Genomic DNA, 21,892 nt, shown 5'->3' with positions numbered 1-21,892 from the left:
CCTCATTTTATTTCATTTTGGCATTACTAACATAACTGTTGGCTCTTGTGCCGTAAGTCTTCCCCATACATCTTTAATGGTGTAGTATTACTTTTTATTATTTTTATTTTTCAAAATGACAAGCTTACACTTCAAGCATATGAAAATGTTTGAAAATGTCTTGTTGAGTATATGTTAGCTGAAGTTTTATATCTTAATCAGAACTTTAAAGTTGCATCTTTGATATCTATTACAGACACTAGTTTCATTAGATGGTATATATGCACTTATGTGTGCATAGTACACGATTGTACTCTATACTAACCAGAGTAGAAAGACCCCAGATATTCATTCATCAGAGTTATTGAGTGCCTATTTTGTTAGGTGCTATGGAAGATAGCAAAAACAAGACAGATTCATTGCCTACATGAAACTTATAGTGTAGTAGAGAAGATGCCCTGTACGCTAAGAATTAGCATTATAGGTAGAGTAGGAAAGTGTAGTTTGAAAGGTATATAGTGTTCTGCTGGTTCAAGAGGCTGGATTATATCAAAGCACTCAAATTACCAGATTGGTAGACCAAGAGAATGCAAGAGATGCAGCTGAATTTCAGAAGGACATTCGATAGTCTTCTGATATTCTTGTGGACAAGATGGAGAGATACAGGCTGGATGACAGTACAGTTAGGTATATTTGGATCTCTTTGAATGAGTATTCATGATTGGATAAGACTCAAACTCAAGAGAGGTCTCTTGTGGAGCACCACAGGTTTTGCCTTTGCCTTTTTACCATTGAATGTTTTTATTAGTGACTTGTTGTTCAGTCATTTCAATTGTGTCTGACTCTTCATGGCCCGTTTTGGGGTTTTCTTGGCAAAAATACTGAAGTAGTTTTCCATTTCCTTCTCCAGCTCATTTTGCAGATAAGAAAACTGGGGCTAACAGGGTTAAGTGACTTGACCAGGGGTGCACAGCTAGTAAGTGTCTGAGGCTGGATTCAGATCCATGAAGATGAATCTTCCTACTCCCAAGCCTACTACCCTTTCCAGTGTGCCACCTAGCTGCCTATCAGTGACTTGTGTAAAGACATCAATTGGTCAGTCAGTCAACAAGCATAAATCAACTGCCAACTATGTGTCAGACATTGTGCTAGGCACTGGGAGGATAAAAACAAAAATGAAACAATCTTTGCCCTCCAGGAGCCTAGGTGTTACAGGCTTGCCAATTTCTTGTCATAACGTTGCATGTTGGATAATGTGGATAATGTATAGTATGTTGAATGACGGAGCTAGATTCCGGAAAGTTCTCAACAGTTTTAAACTTTGGACTAAACCTAGTAAGTAATTAATAATAACTAACATTTATGTAATCTTTACTATGTACCGGGCGCTGTGCTAAACATTTTACAATTATTATTTCATTGGATCGTCATAACAACCCGTGGTGGTAGGTGCTATTATTTTCCCATTTTATAGATGAGGAGACTGAAACAGAGGATAAGTACTTGCCCAAGGGTCACACAGCTAGTAATTGTCTGAAGCTAGAGTTGAACTCAGATCTTCCTGACTCTAGGCACAACACCCTGTTCACTGTGCCTCCTTTGCCTTCCAGAATATCATATTCCAAGCTTTCCACGCCTGTAATGTGGAAGTTGCTAAATCTTGTGAGATCCTGATTGTTCCTCCACAATATTTTTTAATTATTTCTTTCTGGCTGCTTGAAATTTTTCTCCTTAACCTGGGAGCTCTGGAATTTAGCTATAATATTTCTGGGAGTTTTCATTAGTGGATCTTTTCCTGGAGGTGATTGGTGGCTTCTTTCAGTTCCTATTTTGCACAGGAACTGTGAAAGACTTAGCTACTCTGATCAATAGAATGATCAAAGACAGTGCCAAAGGACTTATGATGAAAACATATTATCAACCTCCAAAGAGAGAGCTGATGAATTCTGAATCCAAATTAAAGTATAATTTTCTTGCTTTTTTTTTTGCTTTGTTTTGCAGTATGGCTAATATGGAAGTATGTTTGGCATGATTTCACATGTATAATTGATATATTGTTTAGCTTCTCAGTGGATGGAGGAGGAGTGGGAAGGAGGCTGAGAATCTTGAACTCAAAATTTTACAAGAATGTTATAAATAAATATATAAGAAAAAAATGATGATGATTCCTCTAGCAAAAGCAGAGTCTATATAGTGATTCAACTGTGTTTTCAGACATGCAAGACCTATGGGGGAGAGCATTTGAGATGCAGAGGGCAAGAGAGTACAGGATCACATGTAGAAAGACAGGCAAAGGGAGGAACACAGCCTTGGTTTAGCTAAGGCAGAAGAAGACTTGTGTATAGAGGGATTAGATTAGTTTAGGTCATTGTTACAACAAGGGTTGTTGTGAGGATCAAATGAAACAATAATTGTAAAATGTTTAGCACAGCACCTGGTACATAGTAAATACTACATAAATGTTATTATTGTTATTATTAATTACTAAATTATATAATGACCTAAATAATTTAGGTCATTGAGTTCTTGCATGTGAAAGAACTCAAAAAAGAGTGAAAGAAGCAAGTTATTGATGTGGGAAGCAGAGCACATGGACATATCCACAGAATAGTAGTCAGGCAAGGGGAAAAGTAAACCAAAGGGGAGAACATTAGAATAATGCAGCTGGGATATGATTAGCAACTCTGGTCTATATGAGAGAATGCTGGTGTGTGAGTGAGGCAGAAAAATAAGTAGATAGCTTTAGTAATTGGTCGAATCGGTATAGTGACCAAAGAAGAGGTAAACTTGACTATATACCTTTGTGGAAATAATTGAGACTGATATAAAGATAAAGCTCGTGGGTTTCTCCAACTCCTAATTATGGCCTTTGATTAAATAACCCAACCAAATACTGGCCAAGGTTTTGCTGTGAAAAAATGAACTGTGAGGGAGCTGTCATTACAAAACCTTAGCTCTGTACCTATCTTTTGCTCATGCGTGCTTTTTTTTTTAACTATTATAAATACCCAAACTAACTACAAAGGACATACGAATGAAGATGCTATCAGCATCCAGAGAAAGAACTGATGAATAGAAACATGTATAGAATGATTTTACATATATATATATGTGTATATATACATATTTGTGTCTAATGGTAACCCTCTCTAGGATGGGGGTGGGAGAGAAGAAAAAAAAGGAAAAAGAAATTTACATGACAAGTTTATTATATATTTAAAAGGAATATCAAGTTGTATATCATGGATTTGCAGTTTCATGTACAATCATTTTTTAAAATTATACCATGTTATGGAAATGCTTGTTTTATTCCATAAATTAAAAATAAAATAAATGAAAAAAGATAACATTGGTCAATCCACATGTGGCAGGAGGTAAAAATTTAGAGGATACTTGAACATTAAAGCAACCAAATCTCAAAAAAGTTAGTAATCCTCTTTAGATGGACTATTGTGGTTATAGCCTTTCCAAGGCTTGTTCTCCCTCTAGTGTTTCACTTGTACATGCCTAATTGGCACTATTTAGTACTACTAGGGATTCTTTGTAGGATTTTCTGTATGTCCTCATGTTGCTCTTTGCTTTATTTCTTGATGCTCTGTAGCCAAACAGAATCCTAGCAGTTTTACATTCCTCCTGTCCTCATCATCCTCTGCTTTTTGGGGGTGTATTTTGCTACAGAATATAATGTAATGGTTTTACCCTGCTGTATGGAAAGGTAGACCCCAGTACCTGGTTCTCTGCTTTGATATTCGTTTCCTTTGTAGTAAAGCAGTTAGTGGCAGCCGCAGGCTGGTATTGGGTGTCACTTCTGAAGGAAGGTTCTGAGCTTTGATCACAGGTTGCCTTTGGGGGATTTTTTTCCCCCAGTGCTTCATTGTTATTGCTTGAGGTGTCTAGTCCCCGTGCACACTCATGAAAACATCAGTTCATTCAGTACCATCACTTAGCTGTCTTTCTGTAAAAAGTGCCTTCTGCCATGTGCTACACACAGTGGCTACTTGAAAGTCCTATTGACTGAGTAGCTATGGCTGTAGGGAGATTGAGCTGTTCGGAAGGTGGAATCATTGAACTCTGAATCTAGGGATTTATTTTCCTCTGGTGTCTCCCATTTAGGAAATAAATCTCAAATCATTGCCTACCTCTGCTACTAACTTGCATGTGTTACTCTTTGGTCCATTAGAAGCCTAAGAAATGGTTTTAAGAGGTGATGTAGGTGATGTTAATGGTTTCTGTTCTTTGGAGGCATAAAATGCCAAGGAAGCTTCTAACGTGCCTTTTTGACCATGTAGTTTCTGTCTCTTTCTCTGTCTCATTCTCTTTCTCTTATTCTCTGTTTCAGTCTCTGTATGTCTGTCTCTCTCATCTATGTCAAAATACTGTCAGCCTTTTGGCAGTCTAGTAAAGAAGCCTATGAACTCCTTCCTTATAATTATGTTTTTAAATGCATAAAATAATATAAATATACTTATGAAGGAAAACATGTTTTTAAAAACAGGGATATCTGTCTATCTATTTATCTATCTGTTTATCTATCTATCAAACAAGTTCATGGACCCTAGGTTATGAATCCCTGTTGCAATAAGAAACTATATTTGCGATGCATTTTACTTTACTATATAGGTATGCATATATACATTTAAAAACATCCAAACAGGCATAGTGTATTGCAAAGAGACAGGAGACCCAGATTTTACTTTGCCATTTAATTTGCCATGTGAATTTGGACAACCTAATTATTAACCTCTCTAAATTTTAGTTTCTTCATTTGTGAAATAAGACTAGGTAAATCTTTTCCATACAGTATGTGTGCGTGGAGCCCTGGTGTTCCTCATGATGTGAATAGGGTTTTGATGAGAAAAGTTTTATTAGTTATCTCCCTCTGAGAGTCAGTGTGATATTGTCACTACATTGTAATGTGTAGAAGTCTGGAGGGAGTAAAGAAGTCCTGAATTCAGATTTCTTTGGTAGCTCTGTAACTGAGGGCATAGTTCAAAGTACTCTAAGTAATTCTTGAAGATCATAAACTATAGACCAATTGCTAATCTTCATTTAATATGGGATTATTTATATAAAAATATTTATTAAGTTTGGGATTTGAAAATATATTTAAATTATCAGCTTTATTTTAATCATTCTTCCCCCTCCACATATCCATTTTATATCAGTAGAATTCCCATTCTCTAGACTTCTGGAGACTATCATTTAAGGGTTCCACTAATACCCAAAATTGTTCTTTGAACAAATTAGTTAAGAAAATAATAGACCACATGATATCTAAAGTCCTATCTGGTGCTAAAATTCTACACTTCTAGAAAGTGTTTAAATTCAATATGCTTGTTAGAATCATGTTTAAATTATTTTAAGGGAAATGCCCTGCTGACAGGAATGCTAGAGTGGAATACATTTATAAAGTATAGGAAGATAACTACCTAATTTGTTTTGTGAATCATAACTTTTTTAATATCGCGTTTTCTTAAAATGGTCTATTTATGTCCTGATGTTTTTATAAATGTGTGGGAGAATGGGAGGAATGTCTTAGAGAATTTATTTCTTTGGAGAATTAAGATTTTGCTGCATTTTTGGTTAATAAGAAACTTTTCAAGGCAACTTTTTCTTCTGACCTAATTAAATGCTCAGTTTTCTCTGGGGTTCTGGGTCCTGGTGACAGTAATACATAAAAATATAATGAGTGTCTTTATTGAGAGTTATTAATAACAGTCCCACATCTTGTTCTTCTACTGCTAAGGTCATGTCATCAATTCCATGATAAACACCTTCCTGAGATTTATAGCACATCTAGGAAAAAGATGATATTAACTGAAACTTGGGTTACTCCCAAACCAAGAATTTTTACATCAATTTTGGAGAGTTTAAACCGTAGCGATTGAAAAATTGCTTGTGCCTCTTTCTAAACTAGAGTTTAATGACTATTATACCTCATTTACTCATATATTGGTTGGAGTTTTTAATGCTTATTTTGTCAGACCCTAAATAGTGGTCTGACCATAGAGGGTGGGGAAGCTGTCTCAGATGAAGCAAAGTGACTTATTGATAACCTCAGTGGCATCAGGCCCTGTGGCACATGATGCAAGAGGGTTGGCCATTATTAGAATGAAAAGGTGTTTTCACCTTACTCTTTGAAATTTTTTTTCTGTTTTCTCTAAAATAAGGGTATTATCATTACCTGAGAGCAACTATTATCAATTAATCAACAATTTGTTTCATGTAGATTCTGTGCTTGTTTCTGTATTGCATACTAAAAAAGGATAATGTCAATAATAACAATAACAAATAATGTTTATATAACATTTTAAATTCAATAGGGAATTTTTCTCATAAGGACCCTGTGAGGTAGAGAAGGTAGTATTATTACGGTTTTAATAGATGAGGAATCTGAGTCTCAGAGACATGAGTGATTTGCCCATAATTGCTCACTAGTAAACACCCAAGCAGAAACTTGAACTCAGGACTTCTGATACTGAGTCTCCTGTTTTTTTTTCTTCTTCTCTTTATTTAGTCAAGACAAGCACATGTGTGAGCACACTTGCATGCATGTGCACACACTCATGTGCACACACACATGTGCACACACACACACTAGACATGTAACAAAGTGCAAAACTGCAAATACAGGCTAGTACAAGTTGACATTTCTTGATTAGAGAATCCCTTGGGACTCATTTCTTTGAAGTTGGCTGCATTAAAACATGTACACACACACATATCTCCACAAAATTTCCTTATAAATCATTCAGAGCTGAGTTTCCTGGTGCTGACAGCTGCGTGACAAAAATACCTTTGTTTATAGCTTCTATTTGTCCATGTCCACTTGAAGGTAAATGAGGTGCAACTAGGTAAAATTGTAAAGTCTTCCGTCCCTAGTTTTCTCTTTCTGTATCCTACCCTTCTCAACTCCCCCCATCCCAAACATAGGACCTGATGCTATTCTACTATTTTCATTTGACTCCCCTCCCAAACAGAAAACTAGTAATCCACAGTAATCGATTAAATCATCTTTGACTGAAACTCATGCCAAGAAGTTAACCTCAACCAGAGGCATGCCTTTTAAGTTTCTTTTCTTTCATTGTAATGGAAAAAATTTTTTTTTCTTTTTGAAGGAATTTCAGACTTTAGCACAGTGTGGAAAATTGGTAGTGAGTGGTGGTGGTGATGGTTACCGGGGGAAGAATGGGAGAGCTGCTCTCCCTAAGGATACTACTAAGCCAACTCATCTTCCTTTGATCATGACAATAAATTCAATTGGTTCTTCTAAAGCTTACCACATAAAGGAGAGCTTGGTGGATAGACCATGGTCTTTTTACCAAGATGGCCCCTTGTTCAACTTGGGAAGGAGAGACTATTTTAGTTGAGGCTGCTGAAGACCTAGGCCTTATAAGGTTATGTAAGGTCTTGTGGGAGGCTTCAGCTTTCTTACTCCAGCATCTCCCACTTGCCCGACCACTTGTCATCTTCTACCCTTACCTTCCTTAACCTTCAAAGAGGTCCTGCCCTGCTTTCTCTTCCTCCCTCCCTTAGTTCCTGCCTGATGCTCCAAGACTCCTAGATAATACTTAATTTGCCTCCGCTCACACAGCCCTACTTCAGGACTTTAATTTCTCATGTGGACTTTGGCAATAGCTTCCTAATGGGTCTCCCAGTTTTAATTATCCTCTTTCTCCAAACCATCTTTCACACAGCTGCAAAACTGATGTTCATAAGGCACAGGTATAAAGATTTGAACGTGTTACTCCCCTGATTAAAAAGTTCCGGTGGCTCCCTATTGCCTCTAGGATAAACTATACAGTCTGTCATTTAAAGTCTTCTATAGTCTGGCTCCAACATACTTTTCTAGGATTGTTCAATGTTACTCTCCACGCACTGTGCGTTCCATCCAGCCTGTTGCATGTGTTATCATCTCCCCCATCTTTCCTCTGCCTAGGCTAACTCTAATTGCCAGCCAGAATGTACTTCCTCTTAAAGTCTCCCTGAAAGAGGACTTCCTTCAAGGTCTTATCTCCATTTTTCTCCTCCTATTTAAGGAATTGTGAATGGAGCCATAAGGAGCAGTTGATTATCGACCCTTTCCAATAACTCCAGTAGTATTGATTTGATTAGTTTCCAAAATCAGAGGTGACAGGGCAGATAGGGAGATGTTATATGCTTCTTCCTACCGAGATTCCTTATTTAGCAACCTATTCTTGGTTGACTACCTACCATATGGTTGCATTGAAAGTTGTAGGGTACCCTAGAGACCCAAGAGGTCTGTATCATTAATGAAGGGGAAATAGATTGACCTTTCTGATTTGTGGAAGGTGATAAAATTAATTCACTGAATTATTTAATTCCTCCTTTGAAGTTGAAGAATACATCATATATGAAGTTGATGGTGTTTTTCAAAGAGGCTAAGACATTTATAGTACTGTGAGTTTATTCATTTTGGCTTTAACTAGATTAATCTTTGCAGATTCTGCGATCTTATACAATCACTGTGACAAGGCCTTATAGCTCAGTATGTTAGAGCATGGTGCTAATGCAGTTGATATGTTCAATGAAGACCAATGACTCTTTCAGGGAGAAAAATCTCTTCTGTGGTCAACGAATGTCACCATGATCCCAGACAAGCTTCCTGCAAGTAAATGCCATTAGTAATAAAGGTCTTGCTACCATGAAAGAATATGGAGAGGAGCAGAAGGTAGAAGGAAGTTTTCTATCCATATCTATGGATAACAGTTTTCCTTCTCAGTTGGATAAGATGACATAGCTCTAAGTCTGTGATCCTATAATCGTTAACCATACTGCCTGTTGGTCAGCAACAGCATATTTGCATAAGAGGATGAGTGCATTTATAATTCAGTTTATAGAACCCTTTAACCCCCAAATTATTTATTTATTTGTTCATTCACTTATTAATTCATTTTTGAAGATTGGGTCTCCCTATCTCACTCAGGATGGAAGTTCAGCAGATGGATTCTCATGCACTCAATTCCACTGCTGATTGGCACAGAAGCTTTTGTAGATGCCTTGTTTCCAAAATGAGCTGGTTCATGACCTCCTTTAGCAGCTTTATTCATTTCTTCACTCTCCCCTCACTCTCCCACTGCCCCAGTCCTGGAGCTTGCCCTATTGGTGATGGACTTAGTGCAGATACCTGATTGTCTTGCACTGTGCTGTAGCTTAGAACTCCTGAACTCCAGCAATCCACCATCCTCAGCTTTCCCAGTAGCAGGGATTACAGGCACGTCCCCAATTGCACCTGACTCCCAAGATTTTTTTTTTAAATTCTGGTGTAATACTGTCATGGTAGACCTATAATATTTGGGGAGGTGGGAAGATGATCAATTGTTTTCCCTGAAAATAAAAAAGAGTATAAGATCAAGAAGAAAAAAAAGACATTATTTTGATACTACTCATTCCTTTTTTTCCCTTCTTTTTAATTTGGAGTCAATGAATTGATATGAAATGAAGTATGCAGTGTGCGCAGCAAGGCACAGAAACTGTGAGAAAAAGGCAACCTATTTTCTTTAAATTATATGAAAATATATCCTTCTGCAAATACTACTTTTTAAATAGTGCACACTTCAGACATTTTAATGTCTGTGTAATGTGTGAAAACTGCTTTGCTAGATTAAATTACGTATAAGAGGATTTCAATAATGCTCAGTGTCTGATTCACTAAACATCACTGAAGTACTCAGTTTAACAGGCATTATATACTTTTATTGTTGTGGTAAGCAATTAAATGTATATGTCACTTTGATTTAGAAAACAAAGGCAGTGGCTACGTCGAGGAGGATTTTTTTGGGCAGTTCAAACAATTTCCTTTTAGGTTCTTTTGAAGCTTTCTTTGAATTACTTAGTTGATAATCATGCATACACAATTTAAAGTTTGTCACAAATGAATAGCCTCCTACCTTCTGAACTTTATGTATTTTAGGAAAATGAAATATGTGCCAATAATTCTTGGGCAGGGTCGGGGCTGGGGGGAGAATTTCAATACTATTTCTTGATCTTGCTCTATATACAGAATAACCCGTTTAATTCCCCATTGTATTTGGTGAAGATTGTCTTAAATGAGGTCGCTTCATATATAGAACAGATGAAAAAAAATTCCAGAAAAGCCTCATAGGGAGTAATGTGTTTTGTTTTAACAAAATTACTTCAAAAAGCCCATGCCTATAACTAGAAAGTAGGACTGATACTGCACATAAGCCAGTTTAAACTGCAAAAGGCTGAAGGAAGTCACTACATCTCCCTGGGCGCCAGTTTCCTCATCTGTAAAACGAGGGTGTGGACTAGTATGCTTTTGAGAGCCCTTCCAGTTGTAGACCTCTGATCCTGCAATCCTGTGATGTGAAGTATTTTTTATGTTACCAGTGTTACAGTCTTTAAATTTAATGAGCTCATAGTATTCTTGAGATGAGGAAAATAATAAGATGTATCAGTATATGAATTGTTGAATAATTATTTTCCAGTCAATCAATAAACATTTATTAAGTACCTACTATTTGCCAACTGGTTCAATGGGTAGAGCACTGAGCTTGGACTAAGGAAGACTCATCTTCATGAGTTCAAACCTGAACATGATTGAACAAAAATGTGCCAGATACCGTGTTAAGTATTGGAGATGCAAAATGAGGCAAAAGATAGTGTTACTCTCAAGGAGCTCACAACTTAATGAGGGGATAGAACAAGCTAACAAATATGTACAAGCAGGCTGTATATAGAATAAATAGGACATTGCTAACAGAGGGAAGGCACTAGAATTAAGTGGAGTTGGAAATGGTTTCCTGTAGAAGATGGGATTTTAGTTGGGACTTAAGCCAGGGGATACAATAGGTAAAGATGAGGAGGGAGAATATTACCAGTATGGGGGATAGGCAGAGTAAATGCCTAGAACTAAGAGGTGAAGTATCTTCTTTGTGGAATAGCAAGGACTGGAGATTATGTGGTGGGGGGTAATGTGTAAGAAGACTTAAAAGGTGTATGGAGGGAGGAGCTTTGAGAACCAAATATAAATTTTTTTATTGAATCCTAGAGGTGATTGGGAACCATAGGAGGTTATTAATTTGATTACACACATATACACACACACACACACACACACACACACACACACACATATCAATTATAGATATGATTGGACCAGTACTTTAGGAATATCACTCTGGTGGCTGAATGGAAGATGGATCGGAGTGGGGAGACTGGAGTGGGGAGAGACTTGAGGCAGGCAGACCCACCTGCAGACTACTGCACTAGTCCGGCATGAGGTGATGAGGGGGTCTGCATTAGAGTGGTGACAGCGTCAGAGGAGAGAAGGGGATCTATTTGAGAGATGGTGCAAAGGTGAAATCAATAGGCCTTGACAGAGATTGTGAGGAGTCTAGGATGACTCATAGGTTGAGATCTTGAATGACTGAGAGGATATTGTTGCTCTTGAGCAAAATAGGGAAGTTGGGAGGTAGGGGGAGGGGGCAAGAATTTAGAGGGAAAGATAGTGAGTTTGGTTTTGTACATGTTGAGTTTAAGATGTCTACTATATCCAGTTCAAGATGTCTAAAAGGCATTTGGAGGTGAGAGACTGGAGTTCACCTGAGAGGTTGGTCCAGGATAGGCAGATTTGATCATCATTAGCATAAACATGGAAATTAAATCTATGGGAGCATTGAATGGGAGTCCACAGGAATTTATTAAGCAACTTCTATGTGCCAGGCACTGGTTGTACAACTGCCCAAAGGATGAAACATTTCATACATACAGAAGGCCTATTTCCTAATAAGAGAGACAAATACACATGCAATATATGCAGCATAAATATTAAGTTCATAAATATATGTACACATAAAGTAATTAAGTATAAAGCAACTTGGTATGGGAGATCATTAGCAGTTGAGAGGGAGGGCAGAAAGAATTCATGTGGAAAATGTTGGATCAGCTTTATCTTAAAGGAAGAGAGATTTTATGAGAGGTCAGTTCATTCCAGGGATGGGGGAGAGCTATTGCAAAGGCAATAGAAAATGGAAGACAGGAAATGGAAAGTCATGAATGCAGAAAAAGGACAATTTGGCCAGATCACAGAGAATAGGAGGGGAAGTAATGTCCAGGGAGGCTAATGAAATAGGTTGGAGGCAGGTTGTGTAGGGCATTAAAAGCTAAACAGAGGAGTGTATATTTAATCTTAGAGGCTATAGGAAGCCATTGGAGTTGGTTGAATAGGAGTCATGTAGTCAGAACTGCATTTAAGGAAAGAGTTGGATTTGAGAGATATTAGAGAGATGAAAATGGCAAGATTCTGACAACCATCTGGGTTAAGGGAGAGAGAGGAAAGGAAGATAATGCTGAGATCATAAACCAAAGACCCTGAAAGGATGGTGGTGCTTTCAACAGAAATATGGAAGAGTTTAAGGGGAAAATAATGAATTTAGCTTTACTAGTGTTGTGTTTTAGATGTCTCTGGGACATGCACTCTGAAATGTCCGCTCAGCAATTGTTGATCCAAGACGAAGCTTGGGGAAGAGACTAGGGCTTAACATGTAGAGCTGAGAGTCATCTGGATAGGGCTAACAGTTAAATTCATAAGAGATGATGAGCTTTCTGAAAGAATATAGAGGGAAAAGAGAAAATTTCAGGACAGAAACTTGCGGAACACCTAAAATTAGGAGGCATAATATATGAATGATGAACCAGCAAAGGAGACAAAGAAGGAGTGGTCTGATAGGTATGGATGAACCAGGAGAGAGTAGTGTCATGGAAACTCAGAGAAGAGAGAATATCCAGTAGGAGAAGGTGGTCAGCAGTGTCAGGAGCAACAGATAGGTCTTTCTACAGAATAGCTGACAGCTAACCTTAGAAAGGAAAGTACTGGCAACTGGGATTGTTATGAAAGGCTTCCTGAAGGAAGAGGCCATTGAGATGAGGCCTAAAGGAAACCCAAAAGTCTAAGATGAAGAGATGAGGAGGAAAAGAATTCCATGTATTCCAGGGCAATGACATAGAGATGGGATTTCTGTGTTGTGTGTAACTAATGTCAAGAAGACTGGTTTGACTGGACCATAGATTACACGGAGGGGAGCAGTGTATGAGAAGACATGGATAATCCTGAAACCTTGCTTTTGTCCAAGAACTGTTATTTTTCCCACTCTCTTACTATGTGTTCCCTCCCAAGCCATGAGAAGGAAAAGGTAGTATAATGCTAGGCAATTATGGTAGTGGTTTTCCCCCTAATTCTTGGCAGCATTTTGAGTAACATTCCACTGTATCTTGGTCAAATATACTTGGTGAAATAACACCATACCCACATAGAAGCAAAGTGCTGTTATCTATGAATTTAATTTCTGGTTTTATAGAGGAATTTTACTGTAGTATAGTGGGAGAACAGATAGATGAGAGAAAGATTTAAGGGGAACCTTGTTCAGTTCTTTGCCTATTTCTATCCATGCATACTATCTCATTCAGCTAAAGCAATAAATAAAAAATAATGAAAGAAATAAAGTAAAAGAATCTATGCCTTGTGAATGGTTTTTTGTTTCCTGCCCAGTTTCTCCTTTGGTCATACAATGTCTGCTGGACGAATTCATCATATTTTCTCTTGGGATGTACCCCCTCAAACATTTGAATAAAATACCTTCTGAGCTTCATTCAGACAGATCCTCCAGTCCAGGGGTTCTTTACTGGGTCCATGAACTTAAAATACAAAAATTAAAAAATCTTCATTAAAAATGCAAACCAAAATATTTTGAAAACTGTATTTCAATATATTTGGTTTTCTTTCTAATCCTGTGCATTTTGTGCATTGAAAAGCATTATTATGAAAAGGGATTCATCCATAGGCTTCACTAGACTGCCAAAGGGGCTCATGACAAAAAATGGTTAAGAATTTCTGTCCTAATTCATAAAATGAACTTCAAAAAAGTAATGGAAGATTCTTATTCAAAGAAAGGCTTAAAAAGTGAAAAAAAAAATCTAGCCCCTTCTTATTTGACTATCCCAGTGCTATAAAGGCTTTTTTCCCCCTCAAGTACTAAATCATCTTTTGCTTTCTCATCCATTCCTGATCTGTTAGATGAAGGCAACTTGGAAAATTGGTCTGTGTAGGGAGGAAAATATCCCAGAGTAAGATGAAATTCATAGATTCTTCCTTTTTCTAGTTGCTCTGTGCTCAGACTGGAATCCAGAAAGAACCATCTCATGCTTTTTATGTTACTTTTCAAGTGAAAAGAACACCTTTGTGTAATGGGAGAATTGTATAGTTGCTCCTGAACTTTATTAGTCTTCCTGAGTTCCCTGTCAGCCCATGCATGCCTATTTCTGTCAGCAGCAGTGATTTTGTAAACCAAATCTTTAGCAATCCTCAAATTGACCTTTGATTTCCTATGGCTTGCTCTTACACTAAGGAAATCTATCAAAGTGTTATCTGTTTCCATCATAGGGACCCTTCCTGTCCCATGTCCATGGAGATAATTTCCTTGTTGAACATTTGGAGTCTAGACCACTTCTGTTTTGGGCTGTACCTGAAACAGTAAAGATGCTTTCTTCGTAGAAATCATGTTATACAAACGCTAGGACAAGTTTCTAATCAATGTTTTGATACTTTTTTCTAACATTTTCAACAGTAATAAATGGAGAGAGGTTGAATTTTATTTGCTGTAAACAAACTTAGCATCTTTACTTGTTAGACCTTGAGTGAGAGAGAGAAATAAATTGCCTCAGGTTGTCGGGGTGAAATATTGAATTTAGTGGTATATCTTCTTTAATGAGTTTTCAGTTCCCAATGGGATGTTTAATTGAGACTAGTACTATTGAAAGTATAACAGACTACTAGTGTCCAGTGGTGCTAATTTCATTGACATGCCTTGAGCTAATGAAAAAGACAAGACTGCCAAGCTATGGAACACAATTTAAAACAGTATGAGATTACTTGCATTTGTCCTTGGCCCTGCCTTGGTTTACATTTTTGTCAATGATTCAGATGAAGACAAAGGCAAGCTTATCAGATCTGTGGATGGCACAAAGTTGGGAGGTATGCAGAACGACATTTAGGATCCAAAGAGATTTTTATAAACCAGAAAGATGAAATAGTTCAGAGTTTTTAGTTGACCATAAGTTCACTATGGACATGTGTCATAGAACTGCTAAAAAAGCTAAAGTGATTTCAGGTTGCGTTAATAGAGTTATAGTATATAGATCAGTGGGGATTAAGAGGCTTGTAGGTTAAATCTAAAGTGGATCCTGTGTCGATCCTCTTCATTTTATAGATGAGGAAAATGAGACCCAGGGAATTTAAGTGACTTGCCCCAGGTAGTAATCATTAGAAATGAGATTTGAACTCACATCCTTTTATTTGAAAGCTTGTTGTCTCTCTTTCTGCCATACTGTGTTGCTTCCTTTTGTCTGGCTGTCCTGTGTACTGAACACATGCTTTCTTAAATAGCTTGTTTTGCTTTGGGTGCCATGTTTTAAGAATGCCATTGATAAATTAGAGACCACCACATACAGGAGTGAAATCATCCTGGTGAGACATCATAAGAGGAAGAATGAAGAAATCAGGGAGGTGTAGCTTGAAACAGATAATTCATAAAGGGTTATTTTAGCTGTTTTTAAATACCTGGAAGATTGTTGTGTGAAAGAAATCAATTTATACCACACAACTCCAGAGGGTAGAACCGAATCTAAAGAGCAGAATTTTAGACGACAGATTTTGGTCTACTCTAGGGAGAGAGTTTCTAGCAATTATAGATATATGACATTGGAACAGATTGCTTCATAAAATAGTAACCTTCCCATCCCTAAAAGTATTCAAGTAGAGTCTGAATAACATTCTGGTTGGAATATTATAGAAGTGACAGGGAAGGCCTGCACTGACAAGGAAACAGATATCTGTAAAAGTCTCTTCTACCTCTAAGATTCCATGATTCTGTTTATCTCTTTTTTAAAAAAGTTAATTTATTTCATTTTTAATTTGTTGAATAAAGCATGCATTTCCATGACATAGTATAATAAAAAGATGATTGCACATGAAACTGCAAATCTATTATGTACAACTTGCTATTCCTTTTAAATATATAATAATGTTATTGTATAAATTTCTTCTTATTCTTTTCTTTTTTCTTCCCTCTTCCCCATCCTAGAGATGACAGCCATTAGACATATATATATATCTATATATATATCTATATGTAAAATCATTCTATATGTATTTCTGTTTATCAGTTCTTTCTCTGGATACAGCTAGTGTCTTCCTTCATATGTCCTTTGTAGTTCATTTCGGTATTTATAATAGTCAAAATGACTTTTTCGTTCAAAGTTGTTCTTAAAACAATATTGCTGTTACTATAATGGTATCCATGTGATATTTGAAATGTGAAAAGAAAATTTAAAGCTAGTGTTCCATTTCATGACCCAAGCTTTAAAGCAGCCAAACAAACACAATAGGTAATAACAGGGAATACAGAGACATACATATTATGTGGGTATTGTTTTCTTTGTGGTCATTCAGGATTAGTTCATTGAATTGCTAATAATCTTTAATAGATAGAACACATGAAAGGCAACGTGGCATAGTGGATAGACTGTTGTTCTTGGAGTATTACTGAATTGCTTAATAGTACTAAGTAGGACTATTTCTACTACAAACATTTTCCAAATGAAGAAACTGAGCTGCAAGAGAGTTTGTGACCTTATTGTCAGGATTATAAGATCCTAATTCTAGACCTTGAAGGCATTTTAGAAACTACGTAGCACAACCCTCTTACTTTACAGATGAGAAAATAGGTACCAACACAATAAGTGACCTGCCTAAGGTCAGGCAGGTAGTAAAGGTCAGAGGCCAAATTAGAACCTTGGTCTTTGGATTCCATATTCCAGTTCTCTTTCCACTGGGTCTTACTGTAGCCTCAGGTTAGGAAAACCTGGGTTCAAATAATACCCATTCTTCAGTCATGAGATCATGGTCAATTGCTTAATTTCCCTGAACCAGCTATGTAACACTGTCAGTTATAGGCCAAAGCTTTTTAATCTGAATTCCATAAAGATGCTTTTGAAATATTTTTATAACTATTTCAGTATAATTGGTTTCCTTTGAAATTTGGTCAATTTTATTTCCGGTAATTAAAACATTATTCTGAGAAGGCATCTGTAGACTTCACCACATTGCCAAAGAGATCCATGACACAGAAGGAGTTAAGAAGCCCTGTTAAAGGTGGGTGATAATCTGCCTTGGAGGAATGAATTCCCCTTCCTCCCAAAATTATAGGTCCCATGCATATTAACATAGGTAAGAATGCAGTTAAGAAGATGTGAGAATCAGGGAGTGGACCCCATAAATGTGAACAGTTTCAGGGAAGCTGAAATATTTGAGTTGTCCTCTATGTACTAGTATTTTTAAAAAAAATTCTCTTTGCCTTTTGGATACGTATGTTTAGAGCTAGACTTAAATACATTTTTACCTTATTTCTTATTTCTTTTTTTTTTACCTAATTTATACTCTTACTCATAAGATGGTTTCTACCCTTAAAGTATTAATTGGCTATATTTATAAGTATATGTTTATAGTAATTTATTTTGATTTTGAAATATCAGGTCCCTGAATATTTGATGTGAAAGCTGTTTCAGTAACAGATTGAGGATCATTTTCCAGAAAATGTTTCTCAGAATACAAATATGGGCCAGTTAGTTATAAAGAACCAACATATTACCCTACATTATTGCCCTACACTGACCATGACATACCTACTGATGGCATTTCCTCAAATTATTTAATTTGGTTTGGATATGCTGCAATCATTTTCTTGCATTGAAACGTCTTAGAAAATTTATGGGGACGATGTCAGTTTATAAATTCAACATCATGGTCGTTTCCCAGTTCTGTAAACCTGGGGAAATGCCAGTTTTACATCTGCTTTAAAAAAAAAAAGGTCTTAATTGCAATTGGCACATTCTCATACCAGCTTCACTTCATGAGAAAAGATTTTTAAGGGGATAGGAGCAAATTTACAGCTGCTTTTTTAAAAAAAGTCACAGGTGTAGAAGTGTTGAAACCCATAATTTGTGACCAGAGACCAAAGCAAATTCAGCTTAGCATCAAGTTGGTGGTTTAGGAACCTATAATTCCCTCTCTTTATATTGGACAAGTTCTGTCTTCTATCTTCTATATTCTAATGCTTTTCATTTTTAATTTTCAGGTGGTTGCTCATTTGATGAGCCATTTACCACATGTGGATACAGCCAGGGTAAGGATGATGACTTTGATTGGGAATGGGTGAATACCTTGACAAAGCCTTCTGATCCATGGATGCCATCAGGTTTGTTATAAACTTTGATTTTTTATTCCTTAATAAGAGAGGTAGATGTTGATATCTCTCTACTCTCTAGATCTATTTAGTATAGATATTTGTTGAATAAGTGACAGTTTTGCAAAATAGATGTGAGATATGGATGGTACTGCTCAGTTGATGAAAATGGAATAGACCGTAGTTCCTTTTTATAACATTGGATTTATTATAACTTAATATGTCCTTCTTATTCTTCCTATTTGAGGATGATCCCCTTTGTCTTTGAAGTAGAGCTGCATTCACTTGTAGGAAAGATACTTGTTAGAAAAGGCATAACAGTTATAGCAGAAATGTTGATTTTTTTTTTAAAGTGAGGCAGTTGGGGTTAAGTGACTTGCCCAGAGTCACACAGCTAGGTGCTATTATGTGTCTGAGGCTGGATTTGAACTCAGGTCCTACTGATTCCAGAGCCCGTACTCTTATCCACTGCACCACCTAGCTGGCCCTTGATAATCAGTTTTGATAAGGGTAGTTAGATAGCACATGGGACTGGGGAGCATGAAATATGGTGCCTTGTGGATATGACTTAAATTTTCTTTCTTGTGTTTGTGAAATGGGGATGATAATCATAGAGATATTGTGAAGATAAGATGAGATCTTTGCACAGCACTATGAAATTAAATAATAATAGATAAATGTAACTGTCGATGTCATTCTTATGCTAGTGACTTCATTTTTTAGTTCTGGTTTTTACCCCTTTTTGAAGTATTCATTGATTATTTTTCTCTTTCTTTTGAGCCAAAGGTGTGACATGATCTGCACTGCACGTGAGGCATATTAATCTGGTAGCAAAATGCGAAAGGTGAATTTGAGAGTAGGAAAATAGGAGAGGGACTGGCTACTTGTTAGGAAGCTATTGTAGTAATCCAGAGATAGGTGTTAATGTAGGCCTGGAATAAGACAGCGGTAGTAGGCAGAACATTTCGAGGATTGGTGTGAGAGAAATTGCAGAGGTAAAAAACACACAAACAAAAAACAGATTTGGTAATAAGTTGCCTATGAAAGGTGAGAGAAAGAGGAAAAAAAAACCAAACAAACCAAAGATACTGTGTAGTATCAAAGCATGAGGGACTAGATTGGTACCTCTATTAGAAATAAGGAAGCCAGAATAAGGAACAGGTTTGGTGTAGATGATAAAAATTTGGTTTTGCACATGTTGACTTTTTCAGTATTAATGGAAAATCTGAGGAGAAATGTTCTGTAGATACTTAGAAATATAGATGTGCAGCTTATGAGAAAAGATGGAAAAGGAAATATATATTTGGGAATCATTTACGTAGAGATGATCATTGAAGTGTTGGGAATGAATATTGTGCTGGGAAAGAAAAGAGAGAAAAAACTAATGACAAAGTCTTTGGAATTACCTACTTTAAGAGATCAATTCAACAAACATCAAATACTTACTATGCTCTGTATGCAGAAGATGCAAAGACATAATATATTCTCTGCTCCCAAAGAACTTATAATAGAATATAAAGGAAAGGCATCTTTAGACTTATAGTTTTGATAAAATGGTAAGTGAAATAAAGAAGAATGAGAGGTTCTGGCAAAGCTCTATGGGTAATTTGGCATGGAAGACATCACTCTGGCTTTGGGAATCAGAATAGGAGTTGCCATATAAGTTGGACAATGAAAAAGGAATGGAAAAAGACCACGGGAAAGAACCATTCCAGACAGAGATGGAATGAGAAAATAATGAGATGAAACAGAGCAGAATGAGACTAGGAGACAGAGAGTAGTGCAGTCTGACCAGAACATGGAGTATCTGAAAAAGTGTATTGTGAAAGGGGAATGGAATGTATGTTGGAGTCAAGTTATAGAATGCCAGGATCAGGAGTTCATATTTTTTTTTTGGATAGACAGTTGGTAACTACTAATGGCTTTGAATAGAGTAGCAGCATCAAAGCAATGCATAGGACAATTACTTCTGCATTGTGTTGTTCATCCCTCATCTTTAAAGAGGACCAGTGACAACATGGGGTGATGACTTGACTTGAACATGAATTGGATGCAAGCAAGACATAGTTGAGCAAAGTCATCAGCCTCACTCTGTCTTCTAGTGTCATCAAAGTCCAGTGGCAAGACAAAAGTCAGGACAGCTGTTGATGGCCTGGGATGCAGTGGATGGCCTTGGATCTAGTTTTATTGTGAAAGACAGACTGGAGAGGGAAGAGAGGTAATGGAGAAACATTAGCTGGTTAAGAGACTGTTTGACAGTCTAGACTTGAAGAGATGAGGACTTGGACTAATGTTGTCATAGTATGGGGATGAGGGGATTGTAGAGATATTATTAGTAGGGCATGGCAACTGATTAAGAATATATGATGAAAGAAATGCCAAGTCAGAAAGGGATTCCTGAGGTCCTGACTAAGAGATATATGTGGAGATATCTAGGCAGAGTTGGAAATTCACGATTGGAACTCTTAATGAGTAGTTTGAAGTGGAGATATTAATTTGACTCATCTACATAGAGATAATAAATAAAGTCATGGAGGTCAATGAGGTCACCAAGTGAGGGGATATCGGAAGAGATAAAAGCCAAGGACAGAACCTTGAGGTGAGATAAGGATATTAAGCCAGCAAAATATACAGAAAAAAGAATGGCTAAAGAAGTAGAAGGTTAACCATAAGAGTTAACAGAAGAGAGCATATCAAAAAGGAGGGGGTAGTCTGCAGACCATAAATATATGCATTGTAATATGCTGTAGAAGTATCAAGGCCAATACATGCTAAACCAAAAGACTATTGGATTTAGCAATAAGAATATGGAAAGGGCTTTTTCAATAACGTGGTAGGGACTGAAGCCAGATTGTAATGAGTCAAAGAGTGAGTGTGTAGTAAGATGTGTAATTAGTTTTCATATACTGATATTTTTAAGTTTGATGGTGAAGAGATTAAGGTAAGGATTTTCGGTTTTGTATGGTTTTGAAAATAGGCGATATCTGAGCATGTCTGTAGATGGAGGGGAAGGCATGCGGAGAGAGGGAGAGATTGAAGATACATGTACAAGGTAAGGGGTACTTTCTCAGAGGAGATTTGAAGAAATGGGATCTCGGATACCAGGTGAAATGGTTTTTGATTCTGCAAGGGAGAATATTTATTTTGAAATCTCAAAAAGGAAGAAGGAGATGACTGAATATACTAAAATCTGTAGAGGAGTAGAAGTTTAGAGTTGAGGGGATTCACATTAGATGGACCTCCTCTTCTTGGTAAAATGTGAGCTGGGATCACCTGGGGAAAGTAAATGGGCACTTTGGGGGACTTGATGGGAAAGAAGAGTAATTCCTTCTATGGGAAGGTGATAGTCACTCAGAGATGGATAGGATCATTACTGTGCAGCAGCGAGGGCCCGCTTGAGGTCCCATGGTATACACACTTGTTAACTCAAGGGATCTTAAGCAGATCATGCATTCTCTTCTCAACATCTACAAAATGGGGTTATTATTTACACCAATGACCTCATAGAATACTTATGAGGAGAGAGTCTTGTAGTTTTCAACGCATTATGTAAATGTGAGGAGTTGTCATTATTGTTATAAATGTGTAATGGAATTAGTCAACACCATTTTATGTTTGCCTTCTGAAGT

At 37.0% G+C, this 21,892-nt stretch overlaps 1 protein-coding gene across 3 annotated transcripts in view; it reads left to right on the top strand.

Annotated features, from left to right (window-relative positions):
* Positions 1-21,892, top strand: part of LOC114053920 (receptor-type tyrosine-protein phosphatase mu) — a 958,135-nt gene that overhangs the window by 213,952 nt on the left and 722,291 nt on the right. For all 3 annotated transcript variants that reach the window (XM_027877057.1, XM_027877059.1, XM_027877058.1), the window contains exon 2: positions 18,156-18,275. In XM_027877057.1, coding sequence (XP_027732858.1) covers positions 18,156-18,275 — 120 coding nt within the window. The remainder of the gene's footprint in view (positions 1-18,155; positions 18,276-21,892) is intronic.

Source organism: Vombatus ursinus, unplaced genomic scaffold (assembly GCF_900497805.2).
Source record: "Vombatus ursinus unplaced genomic scaffold, bare-nosed wombat genome assembly UNPS02014812.1, whole genome shotgun sequence".
In the NCBI taxonomy this organism is placed as follows: domain Eukaryota; kingdom Metazoa; phylum Chordata; class Mammalia; order Diprotodontia; family Vombatidae; genus Vombatus; species Vombatus ursinus.
Note: the sequence above shows the minus strand (reverse complement) of the source record. Positions and strands in the feature narration are given on the sequence as shown.